Source organism: Aptenodytes forsteri, unplaced genomic scaffold (assembly GCF_000699145.1).
Source record: "Aptenodytes forsteri isolate BGI_AS27 unplaced genomic scaffold, ASM69914v1 Scaffold143, whole genome shotgun sequence".
Lineage (NCBI taxonomy): Eukaryota > Metazoa > Chordata > Aves > Sphenisciformes > Spheniscidae > Aptenodytes > Aptenodytes forsteri.
The window spans coordinates 8436895-8451972 of NW_008794951.1; the positions used below are offsets into that span (position 1 = coordinate 8436895).

Consider the following 15078-nt stretch of genomic DNA (forward strand, 5'->3'; position numbering starts at 1 on the left):
TGTTGGGTCGACGGTTGGACTCGATGATCTTAGAGGTCTTTTCCAACCTCAATGATTCTATGATTCTATGATTCTATGAAATCAAGGAACTGGCAGGGGAGGAAGAGAAAGCTGGCAAGCACAGCAAGGGGGCATGAGAGACAACATGAAACAGGTTTCCTTGAAAGAGTCAGTGGAGCAGAGTACGCTGTCCCCACCTCCTTCTTCATCTGGGACCAGGAGAGAAGAGTGTCAGGAGTGAGGATTTCTGCAGAGAGCACAAAACCCTCCACTTTCGTGAAAGCAGAACTTTCTCAGATTTTTTGAATGTGCTTTTTTCCTTGAGGATGAGGATTAGAAAGGGATTTATACAGGCAAACAGTGGTTTTCCTCCTGGCCAGCACAGACATTTCCATACAATGGATGGCATCCCAGGGACATGGGTGCACTGTGCTTTCTCAGACCCATTTTGGTGGGAGGAGGACAGAGTAGCATCAGGGTTTGGGAGGTAGGCCTCTCTCTTAGGTGCCACCCTGGCTCACTGGTTCTTGGAGAGCTGAACCATACTGCCGACCCAGGGCCAGTTTCCTCATGATGCTTTGTGCTGTGTCATGACTCCTCGTGTGGGGCAGCCCGTTAGCCCACCGCAGCCTGTGATTCATCTCCCAGGTGCAGCACAGCTCCCATGGCTGGTGGTAAGCATTGCTTCTTCAGCACCAGTTCTGGGCTCTGCGGGCTTCTCCACCCTGTCAACGTGCTGCCTGTGAAGGTGGTTTGACAGAGCTCAGTGCTTGTTGGAAGTGAGTGGTTCTCACAGAGGAGGGCATATTTAGGAGAAAGCTGTAGTGATTTTCCTGCTCCTTATACTCTGCCCCTAAGCTCCTGTGACTGGCCACTGTAGGAGACTGTTGGGACAGAGGGACACTGCCTGACATTGTTTGCCCATTCTTATCCCCTCTGGTTTTGCACGCCGCTGTGCCATGCCATGCAATTCCTGCACTGGAAGGATGCTTCTGGCTCTGATCCACACAGAAAGCAGAGCTCCTGGGGTCTGGCAAAGCCAGTGGTGATGCCAATGGTGGTCCCTTCTGTATGAGGTACCAGATTGGCGGCAGGGAGACAGGCCCAGCTGGCAAGCCCTAAGCCTAGGAGGATGCTTGCTCTAATACTTCAAAACCACACAGCCACATGCCTCTGACAGTTGAAGGCACTCATGTCATTTAATGTTTGGAGGACTTTCCTGCCTTCCTTCGCTTCACCTGAGGGCCATTTCCCTGCTGCTGCAACAGGATGCTGCTCTCATTCCTGCCTCTCCATCCTAGGGAGGAGGCAGTGAGACTGCAGTGTCCAGCTCCTGAACTGAGCAGGAGCCTGCAGGCAGCCTCATGAGAATCCAGCAGCCCAGGACAGTGAGTTTTGTAAGGACAGAGAAATAGGGCAAGGAGCATGTCAGAGCTGGAGGAACAGAGCATGTTCCCAGGCAATGACAGACTTGCAGATGTCTCCGTGGGGACAAGCTGACCATCCCAGACACCCCTCCCCAGGAGTGTTTAGGACTGGACACCTTGGGAGATTCGTGGGACCTCCTACCTTCCTTTGCCTGGTACAGGGGAGCTGCAGCAGCTGCTCTCCCAGTCCTGGGCAGTATTAGACTGCCCATCCCAGTGTTTCATTTTAATTGCAGTGGGTGGTGTGGGAATGGGAAGTGCAATTAAAGAAATTCCAGCTTCCCATCTAAATCTTGCCAAGCTGTCCTGGAGGAGCAATCTTGGGGAGTTAATTGTATGTAGTGAGAAGGTTTGTCTTCTAGCCCTTTCAAAGGAAATTTCTTTTTGTCTCGTCAAATGCCCCATGAGCTTAAAGGACAAATAAACAAGAGCACCTGCCTGAAGTGCTAAGTATTCTCTTCCAGTTATCCTACGTGCTTCTGTCCTCACCTCTTCTCTTCCCCCACCTGCTTTCTTCTTCCAGCACAAAGTTGCTTCAAGCCCAACATCGTGGGGAGCATTTAAGCATTTAGCAGTAAGGTTTGACATGCAAACAAGACTTTGGACAAGTGTGGCATTGCTCTGCAAGCAGCCCAGTCATTTTCTAGAGATCATGGTAACTGGGCTGCATCCTTGTTTGCATCAGAAGGTGCTTACACATGACTTTCCACCCAGGCCATGTCCTGTCCTGAGAGTGGTGAAGCACCAAACTAAAAGGAGGTGGCTCCTTCCCTGTGGTGCTTTGCATAATACTTCATTGACGTGTTCAGTATCTTCCCCTTTAATTAATTCTGCCCCATCTGCATATAGCATCCTGTGTCTGCGCCTCTGCCTTTTCAGTAATAACCTCGTCAGGGACAGCGCAGACAGACTGTGCTTCTATAAACCAAAGTCTGGCTGATGTCATGTCTCGACTCAAGGACTGTCCTTGATCCTTTGGGTAATGACTGTTAATCAGATGCTAAAACACATGCGTCTAGGTCACACACCCCTGGGGCTCACAGTGAGAGACTTTGTGTGCCAGGCTATGTTCCCATGAAAAGAAGAACAGGCACCATGGCAATCAGCAGCCATCTTGGGGTTGCATGTGAGGAGATAATATCACTGAAGGACAGGAAGCGGTGGTACAAGGGAACAGCTCAGAAGAAAGGGTTTGGGGGAAAAGAAACAGTCTGGTATGGTTGGCTGTCATGAGTATAAAAGTCTACCTTTTAGATGTCCCTGCTTGCACATGCATGGGAGCAGGCATGAGCAGAGGTGTGTGGGAACAGGCAGGTAGAGATCTCAGAAGTCAGCACTTGGTTTTGAAAGCCCTGTCCAGATCCTGTCTGCAGAAACTCAAAGGGTGAGCAAGCCATGACTGGGGAGTTTGCAATTGACAGAGCAGCATGTACAGCATGTCTTGTTTGAAGGCTCCTGGCACGAGCACAGGACATGGTGATGGTTTTTAACAGCGAGCCTGTATTATAAAAAGAACGCTGTCTCAACTGAGATTCCCTGGGCAGAGGTGAAAGACATTCAGACAAGGACAGCGCTGCCAGTGTTGCTGCAGAAGTGAAACAGATGGGAAGTTCAGTGTGTCACCTTGAAAACACAGATCATCAGAGCTCTGCTCCTTTTGTCCTTGTGAGATCCTCTAGTCACTCCAGCATCATGTCCAGAAAGCTCTCTGGGGTCTGATTTGGAGAGAGGAGGACCTTGGAAACATAATGAAACTTATATTCTCATTCTTTTGTTCTTTGTGTTGGGGAGATAAAACTCCCCAGGGGAGGAGCAGGGACACGGAGGCATCCACAAGCGAGGAGTCTCACACTACTAATGGGAGAACTGAGAGAAGCCTGACACTGCCCAACTGCCCACTGAAGTGGTCACTGTCAGGCATTAGCAGATGCTGTTAGTACACGTCCTCTCTGCTTGCTGCCTTTGGAGAGTGCTTGCACATGTCAGCACGTTCCTGCCTGCAAGCTGTGGGGACAAGAAGTTGTGCATCAGATTTGAAGATTATTCTAAAATAAGATTATTTTATTTAGTTATCCAAGTGTGGACAGCGTCTCCAGACTTTTTGCTATTATTAAGCATGTTCCCTGGGACATGGAGCCAGCTGCTGGGAGCAGCCCAGGGTTTGTCAGAGATGTTTGCAGGCTGGGAGGGATGCGTGGGATGTCGTGGAGAGGAAAATGCTCGCCTGTGCAGGGCTGTGGGGGTGTGAAGTTGCTGAACACAGTTCTGTCTGAAGGGGGGATGCTTGGGCTGACCCCTGTTTTGCAGAAGAGGGAGACTGGAGGAGAGGCTTCCTGGCTTGCCTCGAGCTGCACAAAGTGACCTACCAGCCCTTGAAAGAAATACACCCCATTCCTGGGTCTCCTCCAATAACTCCTGAGATTTTCCTGAATTGCAACACCCCAAAGAGTTTGCTTATAATTCTTGTTTTGCTTAGCTCTGTGATTGACAGCACGGACCCATCAGATTCACATCAGCCCACCTGAAATGCTGGCCATGCTTCTCAGGAAAGCAGCCTGCTTCATTGCACTGCAGCAAGGGATTTGCTTGGAGGTGCAGGGGGAAGGGGGCTCTATGAATAAAGACAAATATCAGAACAGTAACAGCTAGAATGAGACTGGCTAGGATATTAATCTCTTAGCCCCACTGTTATTTAGGATCTTTCCAAGCTATCTCTCCAGCAGAGGAAAATGGAGAAACCTGTTTCCAGGTCTCTGTCTCCTCTATTTAGAGGTTTTCTTGTTGCTGTTGAATACAAGTGAAGTTGCCAAAAGCACCTTTAAATCCTTAATTTTATCCTAATTTAGGAAGACATCTAAGACATCTTCATCTCATGGCTTTGCTTCTCTCTTTGGCATTTGTCAGAAAGCTGAGCTCTTAAAGAACACAGAGAAAGAAGCTCATAGATGGATACAGAGGAACCATGGGGTACCAACTCCTCTGTATCCCACTAATTGCACCCTTGAGAGGGGTCAGCTGAACTGCACACACAAACTTGCTTTGAGCCATTTGAAAAGGATCTTCTGGCAGTGCACACTGTGTTTATTTGGTGTATAAGGTAACCTGAAAATACAAACTGCTAATTTCAAGTTGTGTCATGCTAACCCTGTGAGTTTAAGCTGTCAGTCTGAAACTGGGTGGCCCTAACTCATATCTGCTCTGAACCCAGGGTGGAACTTAGTCTAGAGTAGAGTTCCTGCGGCCAAATCCAACTGGAAATACGGGCTGATTCCCCATGTGTGTGCACATACACACAGAGGTGAGAGAGGAGGCACAGGGAGGAGCTAACTGGAGCCAGGCTGGATGTCCTTGTTGTATCAGGAGATCAGGATGGGGAGCAGAGAGGTGCTCCAGGGCCATGAAGGTTAGGGCAGAGTGGCTGGGGCTGGGAAGACCCAAGGAACAGGGCTTAGGGTAGCACAAAATGAGAACAGTGGCCAGCTCCCAACTCTCTTGTGCTGGGGACAGGCTGATTTCTGAACCTGTTTATTTTCTTTTGGATTGAAAAATTTGGGATTTTCTTTGAAATGACTTTTCGCACGGAAATTCCATAGCTTTTCACTTAAACTATGTTTTTAAAATTGAAAGGGTTTGAGAGTGCAGTAAAATCTTTTTGTTGTTGTTTTAATTTTTTCTTCCAAGATGAAATGTTCTTGTCAACTTCACATCCCCTTGTCTCCCACAAATGCTCTTTTACAGGACAGGTTTTTTTCCATTAAATGTTTTCAGATTTTACCATTTTCTAGAACTGGGTTTCCACCAGCATCTGTGCTGCTCACATGAGGAAAACGAGGACTGATCAGTGATGTGTGGCAGTGCCAGGTGATGATGGTGACGAAGGGCCAGCAGGGACATGCTTAAAGGCTGAGTTGGACATGAGCCCACACAACTAGTAGCGGTGACACTGCAGGGTGTTCCTCAGCATTGAAGAAACTCACGTGATAGTATTTAGGGTAGGCAGTCTTCAGTGTTTGCCTTATGGGTAGTTTGATGTATTATTTTTTATGACTGAAGTTTGATGTAATATTGCATGCATGCCAACATGTGTGTGCTACGTGATGTGTGATCCAAATGGCATGACCTGACTCTTACAGCGACTCCTCTTATTTCGCTAGCTCCTTCTGTTGAAAACACTAAAAAAGCCCGTGCTTTTACACAGAAGTTAGCAACCTCCATGTGCTGCACAGCAGATGGTACAGTAATGTTGGAGGCGTATTTTACAATAACCTTTTTCCACATGGGGAAATTGAGGTATTGAGAAGTCTCTTTCTGATGCTTGAGAATGAATCAGGGGCAGAAAGAATCTGCAGGAGTGCAGGAGTTCAAGAAACAGTACTGCCGTAAGTTTTAGGGGCTGAGCTCATCCTGCCAAACTTCAGCTATTCAGCTTTGATCAGCCTGGACTCTTCTAAGGTCAGTAAGAGTGTGAGGCATTTCCAGAAGACAACTTGGACTGCTTCATATTGGGGTTTCCCTCCAGTGCCTACCCCTCTCTAGTGACTGTAGGGAACCCATGGTCAAACACCTCCTATTTTAATCACCTTGTTCAGATGCCTACAGCTAAGTGGGATCTGATTAATGCTCAGAGAAAGGTCTAAGCACTGTCCCACAGCTGATCAGTGCAGAGCCGCAGTCGTGCAAGGTTCCTCAGCATCAATGCAAACCACACCTGATGGGTGCTAAAGTCTTCAGGAACTGTTGTGGTTTAACCCCAGCCAGTAACTAAGCACCACACAGCCGCTTGCTTACTCCCCCCCAGCAGGATGGGGGAGAGAATCAGAAGGGTAAAAGTGGTCCCAAAGGCCGGATAATTTTTGTATAAATCTTGCCTCAGATAATTCTGAATGAAAATACATTTGTAAATGCCAATGTTTCCCAATGGGTTCCCCACCTAGAGGCAAGGGAGCCAGCTCAGCTAGTAAGTTCTTCCGTGTAAATAGCTGGGCTTATGATAGCCACTGAAATTAGATCAAACCACAGGACAGTGACAATAACAGCTCAGATTTTTCAGAAGAGCTGAATGACTTATGCACAGCTTTTTGTGACTTTTTGCAAAGGCTGGCTATTAGTGGCACAAGAGGAGCTCTTTAATGCTGATCCCTTCTGAAAATCTAGGCTTGACAACAAATACTAAACCCCTGGGATAGCTGACCCTCCACTCTCCTGAAACGTTAGCATTGGTTATCCCAGACCTGAATGCTGACCTTTACAGCAGGACATCTGACCTGAGCAGCCAGCCCAGAAGCGAGATCTCACAAGTGACTCCAGTTAGGAGTTAGAAACTGATAGTGGCATCTAACATGCATTTATCATTGCATTTTTAGTTGCTTTCTCCTACAGCAGAGATATTGCTGAGGAGGAGCAATGTAAGCTCATACTGGCTCAAACAGTGTTTGCAGGGGTGGGGGAGAATATGTCAAATGTTGTTTTATTTTGGCCCCAACAGCTGGCAAAGAAAAGAAAATTACCCCAAGCAGAATAAAGTCAGCCCTCCCCATATATGTCATTTTCTTGGGCTGCCATTACCCCATTTTGTCCCTGCTGTGCCAATGCTTCTTTGCCTGCCTGTGGGCTTTATTTCACTGTTTCACAACATGTTTCATGCCTTCATCACCACACCCTATCTCCAAGCAGTACCCAGTGCGATCCAGAGCATTCAGATGCTGGAATGGGCTCTCCCCACCTCCTGTTTTCGGCACTGGCCATGCTTGTGCACTTGGCTTTGAGGGCTGCTGCTATCCTAGCTCTTTGTCTCCTCATGTCTGTTTTGAATGAACTGTAGAGGGAACACCATCACTTTGAACATGCTGCATTTGTCCCCATTTAGAGGTATGTTAGGACCTCATCCCCATTGCCTTTGCTCATCCCTGTGTCTAACCAGGGTGAAGGATCAGCCCAGAGAGTGACTCAACTGCCTGATGGCAAATGCTTTTTTCTCATGATCTCATTCCTATGCAAGGGACGTTTTTGGTACCAATCACTCATCACAGGTTGCCTGACAGTGGAGCGAGGGCAAGGAAAATGAAGCGAGGAGTCGTGCACTGCCCTGCTCTGCCTCCTCAGGCAGGACATGCTGTCCAAGGGAGTGCGCTAAGAGCTCCGCATCTATTTTAACGGCATGGTTTGAGGAAGTCAGCTCTGAACCAGCAGCGAGGGCAATGGAGGGAGGATGTGCTGCAGTCATAAAAATTCCACCGAGATAAATCAATAGAGGGAGAAAGAGAATGGGAGGGAGAGATGGCAAAGTCAGACATTGTTCATCTCTGCCCACAGGAGAGAGAGAGACAACGCCTCCATGGTCATGGGGGTTTAACAGGAGTGAAAGGGAGCAAAGTCCGAGTCAGAGAAGAGCTGTCAGGAGCAGGTGACAGCCTTTAGTATAGGCTGGTGGAACTGGATTTGGGAGTCTGGTTCAGACAGCCACTGAGTGCCAGACATGATCCTGCATGGCACTAATTAGCACCTTCTCAGGCAGGCTTAAAAAGAGGGTAAGGGGCAAATTGGCTTGCAGCAGCAAGCAGCAGAACAGTGGGCCAATGGTGTGGACTACTGCCAGTCCAATCCAGACAGGTGCTGCCTCCCAGAAATGCTAGTTATGGGTGAGGTAGGACACCCTGTCTCTCACCAGAACCAAAGGTCCTCATTATGGTGGAAACTCTGTTTGAAAAGACTCAAGATTTTGAACTGGTTGCACCAAGAGCTGGGTCCATAGCAGCCCCTGCCCCAGTTTCCTTTTCTAATCTTCAGCAAGGGGTATCTGCCCAGGAACCCTAGTGCCCTATTTTTTCGTATAAACCATTTACATATAAACCATTACATTATATAAACCATTTAAGTCCTGCAGCAAGGGATGGATTCTCACTAGGTTTATGCACAACACTACTATTTCTATATGTACGAAGTAGATGTATGGAGCACTGCTGGGCTGTATCCTAATAAATAACAGAAAGAGCTGTCTGCTTGCCTTCTCTGGTAAGCTGGTGAGCAGCTTTCCTTGCCTGTGTTTGAAACGTGTAGCTGAACTTAGGACTGGATTCAGCCAATGCCCACACTGCCCCTTCATGCCTGTGTTTAAAAGGAATGTTTGGCTTAAGTTCTCCATCAAGAGGAAGCCCAAGCCCTTGTTCATATGCTCTTGGCTTTCCAGGCATGGGTCAGGCCAAACATGCTATGGCTCAGCCCACCAGTCAACACACAGTCTTTGGCTCTTCCTAAGTGTGCCATGGATGTCCTGACCCCAAGCTAAAGATGAGCCTGCAAAGGTGTCAGTGGTCACCAACACCTGCTCCCAGACTTAAAAAGCAAATGTTCTGGCTGTGACTCCAAAACAGTGGCCTGCAGACCAGAGGACAGGGCTCTGCTTTGCCTGAATCCCTCTCAGAAAGACATGTTCTTCCTTCTCTTTCACAGGAATACACCATTGATATCTTCTTTGCTCAGACGTGGTATGACCGGCGTCTTCGTTTCAACAGCACCTTGAAGGCCCTCACGCTGAACACCAACATGGTGAGCCGCATCTGGATCCCAGATACCTTTTTTAGGAACTCCAAGCGGGCCGATTCCCACTGGATAACCACTCCTAATCAGCTCCTCCGCATCTGGAATGACGGAAAAGTGCTCTACACGCTCAGGTATATCCAGCAGGCACTGTAGCTGGTTGCTGACGTGAGGGAACAAGGAGCTGGTCAAAGTAGAGGAGGTTTCCAGGTGCCCTGGGACAGAGTAGTGGAGATGTCTCCTAGTGCTGATGGGAGTACACATGCAGTACTGGTTGCAGAATGGGCTTCCTCTTCCCAGGATGAAGGCTTCCAAAAAATCAAACTGTTTTTCCATATCATACCTAGAAAAAAGTCAAAACTACAAATAGTTTCCTAAACCAAAATCCTTTAAAAGTTTATGTTGGTCAGTCCAGCTATTTTGTTCTGATAATAAACATTTGGCTTTTGTTCCCATAAATTCTCACCCCCATAAATGAATCTGAAAAGCTCACTAAACAAAAAGTCTTTCTGAATGTGAAAATTAGATATTTTTTCTCACTTTGAAAATATCCAAACATATGTTTTGTTTTGCTGCTGTTTTGAAATGTTCCTGCAAACAGACTGATCTTCAACAAATAGGTGTTTCTCTCTCAAGAGAGCGAGAATCCCTCTGTCACATTGTGGTGTTGGAAACAAACCACCTTCACCAACACAAAATCTCAGTCTCCCTCTCTCTCTCTTCCTCTCTCAGACTAACAATCGAGGCTGAATGTCTGCTGCAGCTGCAGAATTTCCCAATGGACACTCACTCCTGCCCTTTGGTTTTTTCCAGTTGTGAGTATACATATTTTTAAAATAGTTTTAGAAGGCAAGTAGAGAAGCCTCAGCAGAGTAAAACTCTTCTGGCGAGACCATCCTCCCTTTTAGCTACATTTTTCACCTAATGTCTATGACTCTTTTCCTGGGCTATTACCCGTCATTCCCTGAAGCATCCTCCCACTCCTGGGCTAGCAGAGGTCTTCAGGGACAGATTCACAGCACCTCTGAGTTTCTCCTTAATTTGGGTGGACAGTTGGAGGTGATTATTTCACTGACCTTCTGGTCACTCTGACCTACTAGACAGAATATATCCCTTCAGCTGGCAGACAAATGGCACCCGTCCTGCCTTGCATCTTGCCCCTTCTCCCGCTCTCTGAGGGGACAGCTTGGCTTTCCAGACCTCAGCCCAGAGACAGGCCCACTTTCTGCACCCAAGGCCATCGCAAAGGAGGGGTACTCAGACCTCCCCTCTCAGTCCCCACTTGTCCATTCTCATCAGCAGACAGGGCTGCTGATATTGGCACATCTCCACTGGTAATTTTGCAGGGAGCCTTTCTGCACCAAGAGATTCCTGTCCTCATGCGTTGGTTGGAAATCTGATTTAGTCATCTTAGCTTGGGTTCACCTCTCCTGCTTCCTCTGCCACTGAAGGGATGCAGCTCATGTGGCTCTGAGGTGCTTCAGAGGGAGGCAGCATTCTGAGGAGATAACCATCCCCTCGTCTCCCACCATCCTTCATTCTTTGCTAATTAACAGTGCATGCCATACATGCTTGATAATTAGAAACACACTTTTAGATAGCTGCCAAGCTCTTGCTCCTTCCTTCCTCTGAGGAATTCTCTCGTAGGTGTTGAGGTCCCTCCTTCACAGTAGCCTTGTTTCTTTGTCAAGAAAGCCAGAGCTAGGAGGAGCCCTGCTCCAGCCTGCAGGAGCCAGGTCTCCTTCTCCATGGAGAATGCATCCCTTCTTTTCCATGCATAGATCAGCTCCCAGGGTGAGAGGTACGGAGATAGTCAGAGCAGCCAGAGTCATGCTACCTCCCATGTTGGCACCTTTGTATTCCTGGTGTACTCATGCCTGGGAAGGGAAGGTAGTGATGAGGAGTGGTGAAGGCCCCGTGCTGCCCCAGGTGCTAAATCCCTTAAAGATTTCAGGCTGGGGGAGTCCGCTTACAACAACTCAAGTCTCGTTCCCACCAGTGCAGTCCTTAGAAAGGCTTTCTAGCACTGCTTTTCCCATCCCTAGGATTTGAAGCAGCCCACAAGGGGAGATGCTATCCCTACTCCCATTGCATGTGGGGATGCCTAAGGGAATCTAAACAAAAGGCATCAGAAATACCTACCTGAGAGCTTCATGTTTACAAAACAGCTAGAGTGAGATACCAGTGCTTTTGCAGTCAGGGTGGTGAATGAGGTGGAGGCACATGACATACTCTTTCATTGATGTCCTTGCCCCTTTTCCCAGATGGCTACCCACGCGAGGAGATTGTCTATCGCTGGAGGCGCTACTCCATTGAGGTCTCTGACCAGCGCACCTGGAGGCTCTACCAGTTTGACTTCACAGGGCTGAGGAACACCTCGGAAGTTCTCAGGACTGGAGCAGGTGAGTCAAAGGGAGACAGCCCACAGAAATGCCAATGTGTTGGAGAACTCGTGGGAGGCAAAGGAGTCATCAGACAGCTCCACAATGGTGGGGAAGGAAGGTCACAACAGCACAATTAGATAAACGTTAAGAATGAAGGGATGGACCTTTGCTAGAGGGAGCAGAAGTGATGGAGATGAAGGGTGAAGGGAAGACAAAGCAGGGGTAGGCCAGAACCACTGACATCTGTGAACTGTGGGGTGACAATGCTGATGTGAATGAAGCTATCCCTAATTGAAGGGTCAGGAGGGAGAGGAGATGGAGCTCAGATCCCCTCTTGCTGCAGTATGTGCATACTATGCAATCCCTGGGTGATGCTTATAATTGGAACAGGGGTGGAGAAATCAGAACGTGCAGGTCTCAATCTTTCCTTCTGTAAAGTTGTGTAGGGCTGATGAACACATGAATTATGCTTTAAGAGACAGGAACAAGGCTGCATGTGTGAAGAAACCAGGGAATGGAGGCCCTTCAGCTCCTCCTCCTTGTAATAGCTCACATCCCCTTTCCTTCCCACAGACAACTGAGGAAAGCCTCTTTGGGTTCCTGCAGGTGGGGTGAGCTTATATTTTTAAGCCCTCTGAAGCAGCAAGTTCAGGTAGTGCTTCTCCCACTCTGCAGAAAGCTGCTGCTGCCAACACCGGCAGCTAGCCTCTAACCGGGGTAGAAAGGCAGCACAAACCAGGACAAGAAGTGATGCAGTGAAAGTGTCTTGAATGCACCAGTGGCTGTCTGACACTTGTAATCCTCTTTTGTGGTAATTGCTTGCAAGCTCCATCTTAACCCTAGAGCTGTCAGGTGGCTTTCTTCCACTCCTCACTAGGAGCCTCTGAAAAAGAGGAAGAACCTCAGCTGTAAGTTGCCAAATGAGCAATTAAGATGTACAGCACCACATGCCTTTTCCAGGGGCAGAACCAGAGTCTCGACAAAAGTGATTGAAGGACACCTCCTTTGTCACAGCTCAGGTAGTTAGTTGGCAAGCCAGGCCATGTAGCCTGTTACAGCTAAATAGCTTCTATAGAAAAGAAACCCTTGCAGCAATCAGCTGAAGATGAATGTTCTCTATAGTTTTGTCCCTGAAACTTTTCAAGACAGTGTGCTTTACAGTGTGCTTGGACACACAGCCAGGCCAGTACAAATGCAGCCTGGTGGCCACATAGCCAGCCAGGCAGATAGCCAGTTGGGCAACCACGAAGTCAGCTCTTAAATTAGCCACAAAGACATTAAGTCAGACAGCTACAGAGCCAGCCAGGTAGCCACAGAGTCCACTAGCCACAAAACCAGCAAGCCAGCCACAATGCCAGCGAGTCACCAAACCTACTCAGCCAGCCACGCAGCTGTCCATGAAGCTAACAATCTGGGCAGCCACAAAGCCAGCCACAAAACCAGCAGCCAGGCACTTAAAACAACAAGAAAACCTCATCAAAAACACTCCAAATTCTGAAACTTCGCTGATTTTTGTGTTTTAGGAAGCCACATGTTATCATTCCAATGTCTCTGTTGCTTTTTCCTAGGGGAGTACATGGTGATGACAGTTTCTTTTGACCTAAGTAGACGTATGGGTTATTTTGCCATTCAGACTTACATTCCCTGCATCCTGACTGTTGTTCTTTCCTGGGTTTCCTTCTGGATCAAGAGAGACTCTACACCAGCCAGGACATCTCTGGGTAAGAGGCAGGTTGTTGCATGTCTGATGCTTATCAAACTCTGCGAGGCTAGCAGACTGGCAGAGTTGGAGTACAAAAATCTCCTAAAGTACTTTGCTGTTTTCTGGCATTATTCAGCTTAGTGGAGGATAGTCCACTCCTCCATCTTTCTGTTTGTAACACTATCCTCAAGCTCAACCGAATCTCCAACTGTGCTGGCTTGGACTATTGGATTATTTCAGGATAGCACAACAGTCTCATATCTTGATCTGAGACCTGAACACAGTCTTTTCCAAATTGACAATGTGGTATATTCATGCGCCGAAAGGGAGAGGGAAGGGGTGAGCTGTGGCATTGCAATGCTGGCCAAAGGGCTCCTGTCACATGCATGTATTCTGCATTTCCTCATGACTTTTCAAGGGCTCAGTGTAGGACCAGTGACATGAAGGTTGTAAGGTAATGAGCAAAGTTGTTCAGCTGTATCCATAGAGTCCCAAGCTCTGGCAGGATGTCGAAGCCCTGTAGGTACAGCCTTTCTGTCAGTCACACCATAGCGGGAGGACGTGACAACAGCTCTGCCTATTGTTTAGACTTTCTCAGCAACCTGCAGTGGCTCTTTGAGGCAGGAAAAAGCTTATGTTGATTGAATCCTGCTCTGATAGGCGCTAGAGAGGTCTTTACAAATCTTTAATGCACTTTGGCTGTATCTGCATTTTGCAGCAAGCTCTGCTTCCCAGTGCTGTCCTTTCCATCAGCCCCACTGACTTTCCCTTTAATTGGAGGTAGCATTCCCAGCCCTGCCTGCAGGCCTCTGTGGGGAGGGAGAGGAGGGGCAAGGGGCCATCAGCATCAGGCAGGGCTATTCAGAGCGCATCCATTCTGGCCATCTCTCCCCACCTCCCTATCAAAATCAATTTCTTTGGTGCCCATGGAGAGAGCAGGAGGAGGAGTTGGGTGTCATTTCCAATGGAGATGAGGGTACGCCATAGTCCATGGCTGGGAAAGGAATGAACAGCAAGAGGCAAAATGTTCTGAGTAGCTGACACCACTATGGTGGCTGTCTCAAAAAACAAAGGCAAGTTTCCCCAGGATGGGGGCCTCTCTCTGTGGGAAGGGACCTCAGTACACCAAGAGTAATGTATTCTCTCCACAGCCCCTGTTGTACTTAATACAAATGATCCCCAGTACATTTCAAGCCTGTCAGCTTACATTAGGGAGATGTAAACCGGACCAGTTCCATTGGCATTTCAAATATATGGGAAGTCACATCACATCTACTAATGCAAATACAGCAGGAAAATATTAAAATCTCTTGCCATGCTCCCACCCAGAGCCATTGGGGTGACCCCAGGAAAGGGTGGCAGGTGGATTTAGATGAATGCTAAAGAAGGAGGAACAGGTGGAGTTCCTGCTTCTTCTCCACATTCTAAAAAGCAGTGGATGAGATCACGATACCAGCTCTTGCAGCTGATCCTTTGTTGGCTCCTGATACTTTATGTCTGGAAACAGGTCTGTGAGCATTACTGCTGCTGCAGAAACAATTCCAAGCCCCATTCAAGTCAAAAGGGATTCCTTGTCATCTCCTACCCACTTGCCCTCTACGTCAAGAAATTGATAGATTGTGAAGAGCTGTCTCTGAAGAATAGTCATGAGCAGGTTGAAAGCTTATGTGTAAGAATTAGAGACCGAGGCAACAAAGGGAACCTTGTGGTTGGTGTTTACTACAGGCCGCCCGATCAAGGGGAGCCTATTGACAAAGCCTTCTTACTCCAGCTAGAGGAGGCATCGCGCTCACAGGCTCTCATCCTGCTGGGGGACTTCAACCACCCCAACATCTGGAAAAGTAGCACGGCAAGCTGTAGGCAATCCAGGAGACTCCTGGAGGGCATTGAAGATAACTACTTAAGCCAGGTAATAGACAGCCCTACCAGAGGGGATGCGATACTGGACCTGTTGGTCACCAATGCAAGTGAGCTAATCGGTGACGTCAAGATTGGAGGCAGCCTGGGCTGCAGTGATCATGCACTGGTG

The 15078-nt window shown here is 48.1% G+C and overlaps 1 protein-coding gene across 1 annotated transcript in view; it reads left to right on the forward strand.

Annotated features, from left to right (window-relative positions):
• Positions 1-15078, forward strand: part of LOC103895712 (gamma-aminobutyric acid receptor subunit gamma-4) — a 32659-nt gene that overhangs the window by 13207 nt on the left and 4374 nt on the right. The window contains exons 4-7 of the mRNA XM_009275388.2: positions 8877-9097; positions 9696-9778; positions 11228-11365; positions 12916-13068. Of these exons, the coding sequence (XP_009273663.1) occupies positions 8877-9097; positions 9696-9778; positions 11228-11365; positions 12916-13068 (595 nt within the window). The remainder of the gene's footprint in view (positions 1-8876; positions 9098-9695; positions 9779-11227; positions 11366-12915; positions 13069-15078) is intronic.